Source organism: Odocoileus virginianus, chromosome 11, assembly GCF_023699985.2.
Source record: "Odocoileus virginianus isolate 20LAN1187 ecotype Illinois chromosome 11, Ovbor_1.2, whole genome shotgun sequence".
In the NCBI taxonomy this organism is placed as follows: Eukaryota; Metazoa; Chordata; class Mammalia; order Artiodactyla; family Cervidae; genus Odocoileus; species Odocoileus virginianus.
The window spans coordinates 37,710,520-37,725,194 of NC_069684.1; the positions used below are offsets into that span (position 1 = coordinate 37,710,520).

At 53.6% G+C, this 14,675-nt stretch overlaps 1 protein-coding gene and 1 long non-coding RNA gene across 2 annotated transcripts in view; one reads left to right on the forward strand and one right to left on the reverse strand.

The window, feature by feature from the left end:
- The first annotated feature begins 8,173 nt into the window (after positions 1 to 8,173).
- TNFRSF1B (TNF receptor superfamily member 1B) overlaps positions 8,174 to 14,675 on the forward strand; it is a 35,161-nt gene continuing 28,659 nt past the window's right edge. Inside the window, exon 1 of the mRNA XM_020897502.2 lies at positions 8,174 to 8,325. Within this exon, the coding sequence (XP_020753161.2) occupies positions 8,248 to 8,325 (78 nt within the window). The 5' untranslated portion in view covers positions 8,174 to 8,247. The remainder of the gene's footprint in view (positions 8,326 to 14,675) is intronic.
- LOC139037497 (uncharacterized) lies at positions 8,387 to 13,786 on the reverse strand. Its single transcript, XR_011490360.1, has 3 exons — positions 13,625 to 13,786; positions 12,947 to 13,189; positions 8,387 to 8,808 (listed from the first exon to the last, which is right to left on the reverse strand). It is a non-coding gene; the product is annotated as an uncharacterized lncRNA (long non-coding RNA).

Sequence of the window (14,675 nt, forward strand, 5' to 3'; positions counted from 1 at the left end):
CAAGCAATTTTAGCTAGGAGGGTCAGAGAAGCATCTCTGAGGAGGTGGCGTTTGAGCAGACTGGACCAGAGTGAGGGCGTAGTCACGTAGGCATATGGAGGAAAGGTGATCCAGGTGTTTTGCATGTTCAGGATCAACCAGGAAGACAGAGGGTCAAGTGTTAGGATAGAAGGTCAGTGAGGAAGGAGGGTGGACCTGGTTGTTAACAGGTAGTGGGAATATGGGTGATTTTTATAGTACACTCTGAGATTTTTTTTAATTAAAAAAAATGAAAGACATCGTAAGGTTAAAAGACAGATGGATGTAAAATGCAGCAGCTTGGTTGACAGAAAGATGAAAGGGAGACCTACCCATTGTGGAAGGCCCTGTGTGGGATCAAGGTGCTCATTCCTGCAGGTTAGGTATGTCCCCTCTGTACAGTTGAAGGCAGGGGGTTACAATCCAGTCCATATCTCATGGAAGTCACAGTACTTGAATCAGATCAGAATCAGGACGAGAGGGGCGCTAGGACCTAGTCCAGAGATTGCAGAGGCCAGGTGATCCGCTGAGACTGCCCCCTCCCCACCCAGTGCGCACCTGGCTACTTGGTCAAGCATCCTTTCTTGCAGAGCCCACATGCAGGCCAAATCCTTTTCAGGGACTTGCCTGGTGGTCCAGTGGCTAAGACTCCACACTGCCAATGCTGAGGGCCTAGGTTTGATTCCTGGTCAGGGAACTAGGTCCCACATGCTGCAACTAAAAGATCCTGCATGTCACAACCAAGACTTGGTGCAGCCAAATTTATTAATTAATTTAAAAGAATCCTCCTTTTCAACATGAAGCCCTAGGCAGCTATCACCAAGATGAGTTGACATTTAGGCTAAAAGCAGCCTGCCTCCCGTGCCCTGATCTAATCCAGCCCCCTCATGTTCTAGATGTTCTAGGCCCTCACACAGGGTGGGGGCTAGGATGGGAATTCCCCTGAGTCTGAGCTGGCCTCCACCTGCTGGGCTTAGAAACACAGGGTCTTTAGAAGCTTTGGGGTCGATCTGGGGATCGATTCCTGGGAAGAGGCCACCCAGAACAGGGAGGTTGTGAGGGAGTGGGAAGAGAAGGAGGCCTGCAGGCTCCCTTCTCCAAGTTGCCTGGGGTCCTCTTTGAGGGTCTTGAGGAGGGAGAGCTGCCCTCCTCTTCTTTGGGAGGAAATGGGGACGGAAGCAGTGTCCCCAGCCCCCAGCTTGGTCTGGCCAGCTTCACCCCTGTCCCCGCCAAGACATGGCCCTGGGGTAGGCGGGAAGGCAGGTGGGAGGCCTCAACAGATAGAGGAGACAGTTGCAGAGCTGCGGCTCACCCCAGCGCTACTTCCTTTTTGAGATTTTAGGACATGAGTCATCAAGGGGCTGGCCCTGAGCACCCAGGGCGCTGAGACAAGCAGGACAGTGGGATAAGAGAAAAGGTCGTCCGCTCAGTCTGTGGGCCAAACTGGGTGAGGCTGGCAGTGGGGTCCTGCTGACTAAAACAAGATCCCTGTGGAACCCGCCCCAGACCAAGTCCCACTGAAGGCCAGTTCTGAGAACTCCCCTGTAGTGTAAACCACCCCTCCAAGCCTACGCTCAGCAATGCCTTCTGAAACACCCTGACCACCTATGCCTTCCAACAGCACCTCTTGCTGCTGGCTGAAGCTGCAGAACTGTTCCTCCAAATGTGAACACCCAGTACACAGTAGGTGCTCAATAAATAATGGTGGACAGGCTGGCTGTTCTCATGCATGATACCTGCTGGGCTGAGCCTTCCTCTACACAGCTTGTGAAGCACAGGCACTGGCTTGCTGGAGTGGTGTGTGCGAGATGGCTGGGGGCTCTCCGAGAGCTACTGGCTGCACTGGGAAGTGGGGGAAGCTCCAGGGAGCCCCAGGGTTCCGATACTGCACATGCTGCCCCTGATTTGGGGATCAGAGGGCCATGGTTCTGTGTTCTGGAAACCAGCCTGCCACCTTTTACCGAGGAGCGAGTGGGATTTTTCTGCCTTGTGGGGCTAGGGGTCTCCGAGGTGCATGGTCTGGTAGACCTGGTTGAGTGCACCGGGCCTGGGAGTGACTGGACTGGACTGGATTCTGGGGCATCGACCCTGACAATCACTCAACCATTCATTTGCTGACTCCCTTCTTCACCCCTCTCTTGTCTTCTGCACATGCTCATCCTGTATGCAGCCTTCACCCACTTCAACTGTACTGAGCCCCAACTCCGGGTATCACCTGGTCACCAGGGAAATAGAGGGGACTGTGACCAAGTTGCTCTGCCCTTGAGGATCACACAGTCCAGCAGTGAGAGGCAGTCAGCTGAGCAGAGCTCCTTGACTATGTGTTTCAGTCCCCTTGCTTGACATGGCAGGCGATTAGGGACCAGAAGACTGATGGAGAAGCTCATCCACTTCCACTTTCAGCGCCCAGCTCTCCAGGGCTGCACACAGCAGGTGCTTCATAAAGTCACAACATGAGTTGGAGTCTATGGCTGGATGTGTCTGAGGTGGTAGAGCTGGAGTGAGCCAGGGTGCATGGGTGTGAACTGGGCTACTTCAGGTATAGGGTTAAGGGCAACCGTGGGCTCCTAGGAGGAAGCCAGTTTTGGGTCCTCTCTGATCCCTAGTGTTTGCTACAGGGAGAAAGCCCTGGGTGGAAGGCAGGAGGCCACCACTCATGTAGGAGACAGAGGGATAGAGAAAGTTCCCCTTACTGGCCATATAAGCTGGACCTCTCTTGTTACAAAACAACGTGTGTAATTCATCTGGCCCAGAGAAGACTTCTAATAACTACTAGTATCACAATTACTAAGAAAGGAGAGGAGACATGTAAGCTACTAACCATACCCAAGTGAGTGTCATGCTAAAGGTCTGTGGAAGGACCAAACCCTGCTTGGGTTGGTGGGGTGTGGTTAAGGGCAAGTCTCACCAAGAAGAGAGAGTTGTGCTTTGACTTGAAGGACAAATAGGTGATCATCCAGCAAACAGGAGGGAAAAACATCCCAGGCAGAGGGACCCAGGTGGACAAAGGCATGGAGGTGGGAACTCAGGATGCTTTAGGGAGTCCAGCGTGGTTAGAGTGTGGAGGTGGGGGTCATGGTGCAAGAGATCCACCTGGTAGGCAGGCTGGACCAGGATGTGAAAGTCTCCAGCATCTCACCAAGGAGGCTGAGCTCAATTCTGCAGGCTGTGGGGAGCCATTGGTTGGGGCATCAGTTCTCAGCTTCACTACTATCAACATTTGGGCCTGGAAGACTCTCTGTTATGCAAAACACCATTGCAGGGGGCTGTGCTGTGCATAGTAGGGTATTTAGTAGCTCCTCTTTGGTCTCTAACCATAAGATACATGTAGTCCCTGCCCCGTGCAATGGTGACAACCCAAAATGTCTCCAGGCATTGCCAAATGTTCTCTGAAGGAGGGGGCAAAATCACCCCTTGGTTGAGAATGACTAGACTAGAGGGAATTATATGACTGCCTTACACTTTTAAGAGATGACCCTGGCCACACCCTGGCTAACGGATGAGAGGGACAGAGTCTGAAGGCCAGGGGACTGGTTTGGAGGCCATCAGAGCATCACAAGTGAAAAACGGCCAAATTCAAAGCCAGGGCCAGCTCCTGGGGCAGGAGGAGAGGGGCCAGTGATCCAGTGGGCAGGGTATTCCAGGCACCTCCCATGCTGTCATGGATGTACCAATGGCATGTACAATATGCTGGTTCTAAGGATCAAACCCCATCTGGAAAAGAGAGTCCTGTGCCACCGATACAGGTCACGTTAAGAGACTGAATGTCAAATGACTTGGCCAGAAATGGGCCATTGCCTACCCACTGCTGAAACAAGATGTCGGGTTGGAGAAGTCAAGAGAAAGGATTTGGCTGGGGGAAGGAGTCACCATGGTGATGAGCGCCCCCTGCTGCCTCTCAAGGGAGAGGCGAGGGTGCTTCCCCTTAACTCCGGGCAAGCAGGAGGGGTACCAGGTCCACTCTGAGAGCTTGATATTGCTGGCGTTTAGGGACCACAAGACTGATGGGAGACTCTTTTATTTATTTATTTATTTATTTATTTTTGACCATGATGTGTCTTCATTGCTGGGAGGGTTTTTGTCTAGTTGTGGCGAGTGGGGACTATTCTCTAGTGGTATTGTGCAAGTTTCTCACTGTGGTAGCTTCTCTGGTGGCAGAGCAGGGGCTGCAGGGCACGCGGGCTTCAGAAGTTGCAGCATATGGGCTCTAGTTACAGCTCCCAGGCTCTAGTGCACAGGCTCAATAGTCGTGGCTCATGGGCTTAGTTGCTCCGTGGTATGTGGGATCTTCCAGAATCAGAGATTGAACCCCATGTCTCCTGTATCGGCAGGCAGAGTCTTTATCATCGAGCCACCAGGGAAGCCCCTGATGGGAGACTCTTATTGCTCATGTACTACGAAGCGCCCAGCACCCCAGGTCTGGCACACAGCAGATGCCTCATCAAGATGGTGATGTGAGTTGGAGCCTATAGCTGGAAGGGCCTAAGGTGGCAGAGTTGGGATGAGACAGGATGCATGGGTGGGAGCCAGGCTGCTCTAGGTGTAGGGCAAAGGGGCAAAAACCATGGGCTCCAGGGAGAAAACCACCCTTGGGTCATCTCTGACCCATAGCACTTCTGTGGGGAGGAGCCTTGGGCAGGAGGAGCCTGGAGACCACCACTCATGTAGGGGACAAGGGGGATATGGTAAGCTGTGGTCAGCAGGAGACTCAAGCATCTCTGGTGCTGAGGAGCTATGGCCAGAGCAATCAGTAAACAGGTCTCCTAGAAACCTGCAAGAGTGCCCCAAGAGAGAATGAGCTGGAAACTGCCTCCCAGAGGCCCCAGTGTGTGTGTGGTTGGGGGGGGGGGTGGTGGTGGTGACAGCTCTAGCTGACATGAAACACTGCGCCCTTTGCTTCCAAAACCTTTCTCCCCAACACAGTTGGCAGGGTCAAGAGAGAAGTCGTTGGGTCCTCCCACTCCTAGGCAAGTTCCAGACAGGGTTCAGTTGGATAAAGGGAGAAGCTCCACCCTGGATAAGAGACTGCAGCTCTGTCAAGTCCCCAGGGCAGGATTGCATTCTCATCTGGTGACTTGCCTAGAAGTGCCTGGAAAAGCTCCAAGACTTGCCCAGGAGTTCATGCAGAAAGAATAGGTCCCCAGAACAAACGTAATAAGGAGTGAGACTTTCTCTTTAGACCCTCACTGGTTATCTGCCTGTGCTCAGCTCCAGGCCCTGCTATCAAGCCCCTACTCCCACCCCACCCCCTGTCATTCAGTCGTTAAGTTGTGTCCAACTTTTTGTGACCCCATGGAAGTAGCATGCCAGGCTTCCCTGTCCTTCACGATCTCCCAGAGTTTGCCCAAATTCCTGCCCATTGAGTTGGTGATGCCATTCAACCATCTCATCCTCTGCTGCCCCTTTCTCCTTTTGCCTTCAATCTTTCCCAGCAACAGAGTCTTTTCCAATGAGTTGACTCTTCACATCAGGTGGCCAAAGTATTGGAGAAACAGTATTTCCAATGAGTATTCAGGATTGATTTCCTTGAGGTTTGACTGGTTTGTTCTTCTTGCAGTCCAAGGGACTCTCAAGGGTCTTCTCCAGTACCACAATTTGAAAGCATCAATTCTTTGGCGCTCAGCCTTCTTCGGGGTGCAACTGTCATGTCTGTGACATGACTACTAGAAAAACCACAGCTTTGACTATATGGACTTCTGTTGGCAAAATGATGTCTATGCTTTTTAATATGCTGCCTAGGTTTGTCATAGCTTTCTTTCCAAGGAGCAAGCATCTTTTAATTTCCATTGCAGTGGGATAACCTCAACAAACTACATCTCCCAGGTTCCTTTCCTAAATGGCTCCTATCTTAGATTTGGCCAATGGGAGGCACCGGTGGGCGACTGGAGGGTGAGAGGAGGGAGAAGCCAGGACTCTCTGCTCATGCCCTGTCTCTAACAGTGACTCTGTCTCCTCCAGGTTTCCAGATAACTCTAGATGCCTCAGCTCCTGGCTTTAGTAATGCCACTTGCGGCCCCAGAGATGGTGGTGGCTTCTTGTAGTTGCTAAGCTTGGAATAGTATCCCTTTCCCCTAATTCTTCTTTTAATTTCTCTAACATCTTTATAACTAATTCCTCTGTATTAAGGACCTTGTATAGCCTGGCCTTTAAGTTTGGGTTTCTTGGTGGCTCAGATGGCAAAGAACCCGCCTGCAATGCAGGAGGCCTGGGTTCGATCCCTGGGTCAGGAAGATTCCTTGGAGAAGAGAATGGCAACCTACTCCAGTATTCTTGCCTGGAGAATTCCATGGACAGAGGAGCATGGCAAGCTACAGTCCACGGGGTCACAAAGAGTCAGACATGATGGAGAGACTAACACTTTCACTTTCATAGGATCACTAGATAGAGGGCTTGCTTACCTGTTGGGCTGGCTGTCACCCACCTCTTGGAGTCCAGCTGGTAGAGCTGAGTTGGAAGGTGGAATCCCCGGAGGATCCCCATGGTTGGGTGGTGGTGGTGGTGCTGCTCCCTGGCATGGGGAGCTGTTGGAGGGAATGAGTCAGGGGGACCCACTGGGTTTGGGGTGTGCAGGGGACATCCACGGAGGTGACACCTCGCTCCTGGCCTTGACTCTCTCTCAGGGATAAGGAAGTCCTCCAAACTGCTCCCAGACAAGACTTGTAAGAGCCAGAAGAAATCTTCATGCCAGTTTTAGAGGCTGACCCTCTCTACAGAGTTAATGTTGTGGGCTACGCTAGCCTCGCCCTCAGCGTGGCCCATGTCTCAGAAATGTGTGGGAACCAGGTAATTTCCCAGTCTCCTGATCAGGAGGTGGGATTTTCCATCCCTCAAGGGTCACTTCCCAGTTCCTCATGCAGTGCCTAGAAGCATCATCCTTACCATCCCTGGGGTTGGTGGCCAGAGCAGGGAGTCCCTTGTTTTGGGGCAGTGAGGGAAGAGAATAAAGTCCTGCCCACCCTGCCCCCCAGAAATACCCTGTGTGCTCGGGCTCCTAGGGCTGGTGGAACGTTTTGGTCATTCAGGGCTGGTCCTGGTATTAGAAGCCCTGGCACTCAAAGTGGCAGCTAGAATGGGTGCTCAGATGTAAACTCCAGGGAAACCAGCCTTCGTGGCCCTTGGCCTGGGCCAGGCCCCCTCTGGGCCCCCACAGCGTCCTGGACAGTTTTCTGTCCCAGTCTCTGTTTACTTGTCTGCTACCAGGACTGGGGACTCAAGGAGGTCAGGGCAGGGCCAGGCTCACTCTGATGAGGGTATGAAGAATGTTTAAGGATAAATGAGCAGATGAATAATAGAAGTAACAGCTAATATGCACGCAGAGCTTACTAAGTTACTTAGATACTTACATTATAAGTTTACATGCATGTATAATATATACTATATTGTTGTTTAGTTGCTCAGTCCTGAGGGACTGTATGCAACCCCATGGACTGGAGCCTGCCAGGGTCCTTCTGTCCATGGGACAAGAATACTGCAAGAATACTGGAGTGGGTTGCCATTTCCTCTCTAGGGGATCTTCCTGACCCAGGGATTGAACCTGTGTCTCCTGCGTCTTCTGCATTGGCAGGTACATTCTTTACCGCTGAGCCACCAGTGAAGTCCAATATAGACTATAGTATGTTTACTCCATAACTTTTGATCTTCAGACTATCTCTTTGAGGTCAATGCAGAGATTCAGACTCAGGTGGTCCGACTCTAAAGTCTAAATAAGTGAATAATCTAGGACGTCCCTAGCTGAGCTCGTGTCAGTTTTGTGCGAGATTTCCCCAAAATTGTGCCACACTCCTCCACAAGAGTGGAGAGCCTGACGCGGGTAGGAGGGGTAGGTGGACCCAGGCAGGTCGACAGGCAAAGCCTCGGGGCAACCACAAGCCTGGTAGGAGCCTGTCCCCCGTAAGGGTTTCCCGCGCCACCTCTGGAAAGGTTGATTTTAATAGGAGGGGATGTTAGAAGGAGGTTGCAGGGTCTCAGCGGACTGCGAGTGGCTGGCGCTGGAGGTCCGGACCCAGCGCGGGGGCGGGCAGACTCGGGTGAGAGTCCGGGCTGGGGTGCAGGGCGGCCGGCTGGGGGGAGGGTGCAGGAGGAGGGCAGGGAGGTGCGTCCGCGCCCGGTCCCGCCCCCCGGCCTGTCTCCGGCCGCGCACCGGCTTTCGCTTTCAGTCGGAGGCGCGGAGGCAGTGGAGCGGGAGCCGAGGCGCAAGGGCGCGAGGGTTTGGCCAACCCGCCGGCACCTATGGCGCCCACCGCCTTCTGGGCCGCGCTGGCGGTCGGTCTGCAGTTCTGGGCCGCGGGCCACGCCGTGCCCGCCCAGGTAGGTGACTCGCGCGGCCCCGCGGGGGGCGCCATCCCACCCACCTCCGGTTTGGCGCGCGTCCCCCGCCCCCGGGGCACCCTGACAAGGGAGCTGGACTCCGAGCCATGGAAACAGGGTCAGACGCGCGCGCCTTTGGAGACCTTAAGGGGACCTCGGGTTTGGCACACGTGCGCCCGAGGTCCGAGGTCCGGAACTCTGGACACCGCGGTCGGGGGTCACACTCTGGTCCCTCCGTCAGCGCAGCGCAGGGAGTTGGTGGCCGGCCAGCGGGCTCTGGACAGATCCCAGCCAGACTCTGAACCCCAGCTCCCGTTACCCCTGCGACCCCTGCCCTCCCCAGGGTGGCTTTGGGGTGAGGGTAGGCGGTGAACTGTACTGGGGCGCTGTCCCCACTGCAGATGCCCGGCACCTTCTTCAGAAGACTTCCTCCTCTTCTGGGCAATGCTTTTCTTCTTTCTTAGAAATACTGGGGCTGCGCCTCTAAAAGAATAGGGCAGGTGTGCAGTAAGTGCCTAATAAGGGAACATTCAGACTATGGGCTGTCTTCTGTGCCCTTTGCCCAGACCCCACTTCAGAGTCTGCCCTGTCTGGACTCTAGGGTGATGGGGAGGAAGATACTGTCCTAGAGTACCACTGGTCTGACCTCCCTGAGGATCTGGGGACAAGGGTGAGGGAGGACTTCTGGGCTGGTTGTCAAGACTGACATGATCTCTAAGGGGCTCCAGGAAAATAGAGAGAGCAGAGACCCCAGAGCTGTTATTCAGTACTGACTGCACTCACCAGACAGCAAGGGAGAGCGTGCAGAGGTCTGCTCCTCCTTTGCCCTTTGTGCCTGGTAAGACTGAATGGCCCCATTTTGCAGAGAAGGAAAACTGAGGCTCAACAAATTCCTTGTGTTTCATGGAAGGGCATGGGAAGGTGCTCTTCCCTCAAAGAGGACATCTCTTCCTTTCCCTTCTTGGCAAGTGAGGAGGTGTGCCTTCATCCCTTCTCATGATCTTATGGATGGGTGTATACTGACCTGTCTGGACATCTTGACCAGGGAGGAAAGTAGGAGGTGACACTGACTCATGTGAGGTGACTCACAGGCTAAGGCTAAAGATACCTTAGAGTCCAGCTCTCCAGGGCAGAGGATGGAGGCTGTCAGATTAGAACTGACTCACTCACATTTGGTGTGGGGGCGGGTTGCTGCCCCAGAGGTTGTTGTGTAAACAGAGGAGGTCAGAAGAGTCCCAACTCTGAGACCTGAGTATGGATGCCCATGGCTGTGGTCCCCAGCCTGCCTGCAGGGTGCCAAGACTAGGGGCATTGTCTGCCTCGGCAAACCTGGGTCATGAGAGCTCCTGGGTGGAGGAGGTGTAGGGCTTCTCTTCAGGACAGCAGCCCCTCGTCCTGGAGTTGTTAGAGGGCTTTGCCTGAGTCTTTCGCTTCCCTCCCCTGTGACCAGCTCCCATATCAGCTTGTTCCCTCCTTCCCAGGATTGTCTCATCGCTGGGGCAACCATCCTCAAAGTAGAGCGCCTCTCTCCTTGCCTGAGAAGCAAAAGGTCCCCAGTGACCAAGGCAGAAACTGCTCTCCCCTCCACCCCACCTGCTGCCCCCGTGTCCCAGGCCAGAGCGAATGAGGCATCCGGGTGTTTCACGGTCGTTATGTATCTTCACACTCGGTGCTGTTCCCTCTCCATGGTAACCCCTCCCCCATCCTTCAGGGTCTTTTACACATTTCCCCCTATCCCTACCCCAAAGCCTTTCCTCAATTTCCCAGTTGAATTTGATGAACTGCTTTTAGGACTCCCAGCCCTTCATCTCCCTTGTGGAGAGACATTATTCTATTTTTTAATCTGGTGTTTTATCCACCTCAGTAGATGGAATGTTCCTTGAGGACAGGTTCTGTGCAATCTTCCTCCTTATTATTAGCACCTCAACAGCACCTGTTTTTTGAATACCCACTGAGTGCCAGGTACTAGGCTTTGAATTTAATTGCAGAGTCTTGCTGAAACCTTCCTTATGGCAGCTCCTAAAAGGTGGTCTTCTCATTAAGAGATGCAGAAACTGAGTCTCCGAGAGGTTACGACGTTTCCCAGGATTGTAGAACTCGAGGGTGGGGGGTGAGGAGACTTGAATACAGGTCTGCCTGATTCCAAAGCCCTCCTCACTCTACTCCCCCCATGCCTGTGTCCCCTCCTGCCCCCAGCCGGGTCCCTGGCACTCGGTGATGTCCAGTTATATTGGATGTAACAGAGCAAGTTGCAGAAAGAGCCCCAAGGAGACGAACTGACTGCAGGTGCAGGAGAATCACTTTGCCAGCTGGGTTTTTGCCTCCTTTAAAAGCTGTATGTGCCAGCTGGTGTGCAATGCATCATTCATTCATCTAGTCATTCATTCATTCATTCGACAAAGAAATGCCAGTAAAGCTGACAGGTTAGGTGGGCGATTGGTGCCGTCTGATGGGGGTGGGCAGGACCCCAGCTGTCTAGCTTTCTGTTGTTGCTGGGAGGGGGTTGAAGGGACCTTTACCTGCTGGGCGACCTACCTTCCCCTGGAAGTCCTGAGGCTGAGGGGCCTCTGTTTGCCTTATTCTTTGCTTGGGGCCAGCTTGAATTAGGGGAGAGGTTGGGGGCCCTCAGTTTGGCCTAGAGATATCGGCCTTTGGTGGAGACGGGTGACCCAGGGCACCTGCTGTCCTGTTTGCCCCATCTGAGACCCCAGAGGGGAACCTGCTTGCCGGCTGAGGATGTGGCCCTCACTGTGGTCTTGGGGCCTGGCCCAGTGGCTCCTGGAGCACTCTTCTTTTCCAGGGCTGGGAGACATTTCCGGTCTTGACCATCAGTGCTTCCTGGAGGAGTAGCCAAGAAGGATGGAGGGGGAGAGTTTTACTGCCATCCGTGGGGTGTTTGTGTGTGTGTGTTACCTTCAGCTCTACACATCAACTTAGTTCTCAGCTTTATACGATGCTGGCTGCTTTTCTGTTGTTCAAATGTGCGACACACACACACTTGCCTCAGGCCCTTTGCACTTGCTTCCAATGTTCTCCTCTGGTCTCATTCCTGTACTTCCTTCTGCTCAAATGAATTCTTCTCAAGGGTGCCTTTTCTGGCCAACTTACTTAAAAGCTCCCCTCCAGATACTCTCACTCCCATAATCTGCTTTTTTTTATATATAACACTTCTGGCTTATTAAATTTCTTTCACTTGCTTTGTGTCTTTCTACTCGACTGTTAAGTAAGGTGTGGGCAGGGACTTGTTCACTACTGTAGACTCATAGCCTAGAAGAGGATTTCTCATTCTCGGTGCTCTTGACCCTTGGGCTAGGTGGTTCTGTGGGAGTTGTCCCGCGAGTTGTAGGATGTTTAGCAACATCCTTGACCTCTACCCACGAGATGCCAGCAGCACTGGTCCTTCAGTTGTGACAGTTAGAAATATCCCTTGATAGGGCTTCCCTGGTGGGCAAGTGGTTAGGACTCTGTGCTTCCACTGCAGGAGGCACAGGTCTGATCTCTGGTGAGGTGACTTTTGCGTGCTGTGAGGCTCAGCCAAAAAAAGAAAAAAAATGTGTCCAGATACTGCAAAATGTCCCCTGGGGGAGAAATTATCCCAACTGAGAACCGCTGGCTTAGAACACTGCCTGACATGTAGTTAGTGCTAAAAATATTGAATTAATGTCCGAAAATATTCATCTGACCTTTATAATGACCCTGTTTTTTAGATGAGATAGCTGAGTTTGGAGAGCCAGTGGTGGCAGGCGGGGCTGGGCTCCAGTTCGTCTCCTCTCTGGGGTGATTCTCTGGGCTCTTCCTCTGCTCTGCTGGTCTGCTGAGGCTAGCAGTGCTCTCCCCAAAGTGCTCACCCGCCCACATCCCCTTCTCGGCTCGTGACAGGGTCACCCACTGAAAGTGACTCAGGAACCCAGGAAGCATGTGATTTGCCCGGAAGCAGGCAGGGAGGGAAGCCAGGGGTTTAGGATAGAGCTAGGGGTGCTACCGAGGGAAACAGGAACAAAGCAGAGATGCTGTGACTCCCGCTTCGGGACAGCCCATCAGGCCCCACGAAAGCAATACTGATGACTTAGAAGAAGGGCTCCAGCGTCAGAGGTGGACAGACCTTGGCTCACCCGTTACTTTTCTGTTTATAGACTGTGTGACCTTGACATATCTGTCCGTCTATGGATGCCTGCTTTTGTGTTCCCATCTGTAAAATGGGAATGATCCCTCACCTCTCTGGCTGGTTGTCAGGATTAAAAAGTGCTTTCTAAGTTGTGCAGCCCATTGGCGGTTGTTAGAGCATCTGTGGCTTTGCTGGACCTGGGAGTTCCCGTGGAGTCAGATCCCCAGGGCCCTGCAGTAGGGGTGGCAGACCTCCCTGTGCCCAGAGCTCCTGCCCAGAAAGAACAGTTTCCCTCCTGCCCACCTTCTAGCTCTGATTCCTGCTCAAGACCCCCTTCCTGGGGCCCCTCACACCACCTGCCCAACTCTCTGGCCTCAGGAGCCCAGTGGGTGGCAAATGCTAAGGGGTCAGGAAATCTTCCCCTCCCCCCACTCCTTTCAGTGAGTGACAGGTGCTGGATCTTATTTGAGAGTGAGCAAGGGGGACATGGGGCATAGAATAGGGGAGTCTCATTACCTTGCTGCGGAGAGGATGCAGAAGGCCTCGACTTTCTCACCATCAGCAAGATGGGCATGGGATGACTCCAGACTGCCTTTAAAATCTCTTCCATCTTTGACCTCTGCAATCTGGAAGATTCTGTTTACTTGTAACCCTGAGAATGGGAAGCCCTGTGAAGGCTCTTCTGAGGTCATGCTGTCCATGGCTGCCATTCTCCAAGTGGCTTCTGAGATAGCAGGGCCCTGATAAAGGAGCACTGGCCTGGGGGCCAGGAGACCAGAGTTTCCATCTGTGCACTTAAGTATTGGCTCACTATGTGACCTTGATCGGGTTACTTAGCCTCTCTGGGCCTAAGCACCCCTATCTCTATATAACCTAACAGCACTGATCCTAACACATTCTTGGAGTGCTGGAGAAGCATCAGCTTTGTTTGTGCTTGACACAGGCCACAGACTGGGGCGAGGGGGTTTAAGAGTTTTCCCAGGAAGGAGAGTCCTTCCCTCCCCACCATTAATATCTCTGCTTCTCAATCTCTCTGCTTGCTGACCTCAATCCCACTTGCTTTGCCTGGAATGATTTCCCTGACTCAGGCCGCAGTAGCATCAAGGCTGCTGGTCAGCTTGCAGCCAAGACAAGATGCACAACCCTCAGGCAGAGTAGGCTCCACGGGTTTCCCACCTCCCTACCCCTTATGACCTAGTTGGCCCGTCTTAACTTTCAGGTACTTCGGGGCTGAAAGTCTGTGCCTGGGCATCACTGGACCTACTGCCTGGGATCCCGTAGGTAAAGGGAAGCCTTGAGTGGGGAGAGCGTGTTCCTTGAAGAAGTCTTTGTCCCTGTGATACCTCTGCACAGCCATCCTCCCCCCCCCCCCCCCCCCCGTTCTGAGTCCCCCGGCTTTGGGCATGAACGCCCCCCTGCTGAGATGTTGCCTGTGGGGTTGGGACTTTGGAGCCCACAGTCAGTTTCCACCGTGTCTCGTTGTGAGGTCACAGGTGGTGGTGACATCACTGTGGTTTGGGGCTCTCGAGGTGTGTGCACAGGAAGAGGAAGTGTCTGTTCACGGAGAGGGTTTGCAGGAGTTGATTTCCGACTGCCCCAAGTTTGAGCAATGCTGGGGGAGGGGGTTGGGGGGGGCAGGGCAGCTGTCCAGGAGGCCCCACCTCTGTCTCTGCCCTGGTGTCCTGTTGATCGTGTCAGATCGCCCTACCTCTCAGCTTCTGTGTTCTCTTTGCACAGGAGGAGGGCTTGGAACAGGCTGCATCTCGGTTGTCGCCTGCGGAGGTTGAGGATCACGATACTACCTTGTGTTACTAGAACAAGACCTGTTAGCTAGCCCATGAGTCTGCAGAGCCCACCTCCCTGGCCCCGGGTGGGCCAGCTACCCTCGTACTCTTGGCAGCAGACACTGAGTGGGCATGTGTGGGAACAGTTGGCAGCCCAGGGTGACTTCAAGGGACGCGGGTGGATCCCTTTGGCCAGCAAACTGCTGGTCCGTCCCCGGCTTCGGAGCCGGGACCCTAGGTTGATTCAGTGCTCTGACCAAAGATGGGGCAGAAATCCCCAGGGGCTTTTGTTTTCCTCTGCCGTCCAGACAGCAGCCCACCTGTCTGTTTCCATTTAAACCTGGCCCTGTGGCGGGTATGGCTGATGTGGCCACAGATTCAGGGAATTGAGTGGGCCGGAGGTTGAGAGTGGCTCGGGGAGGGAGTTGGGGCAGGGAGGCTGTGGATAGGCATCTTCCAGG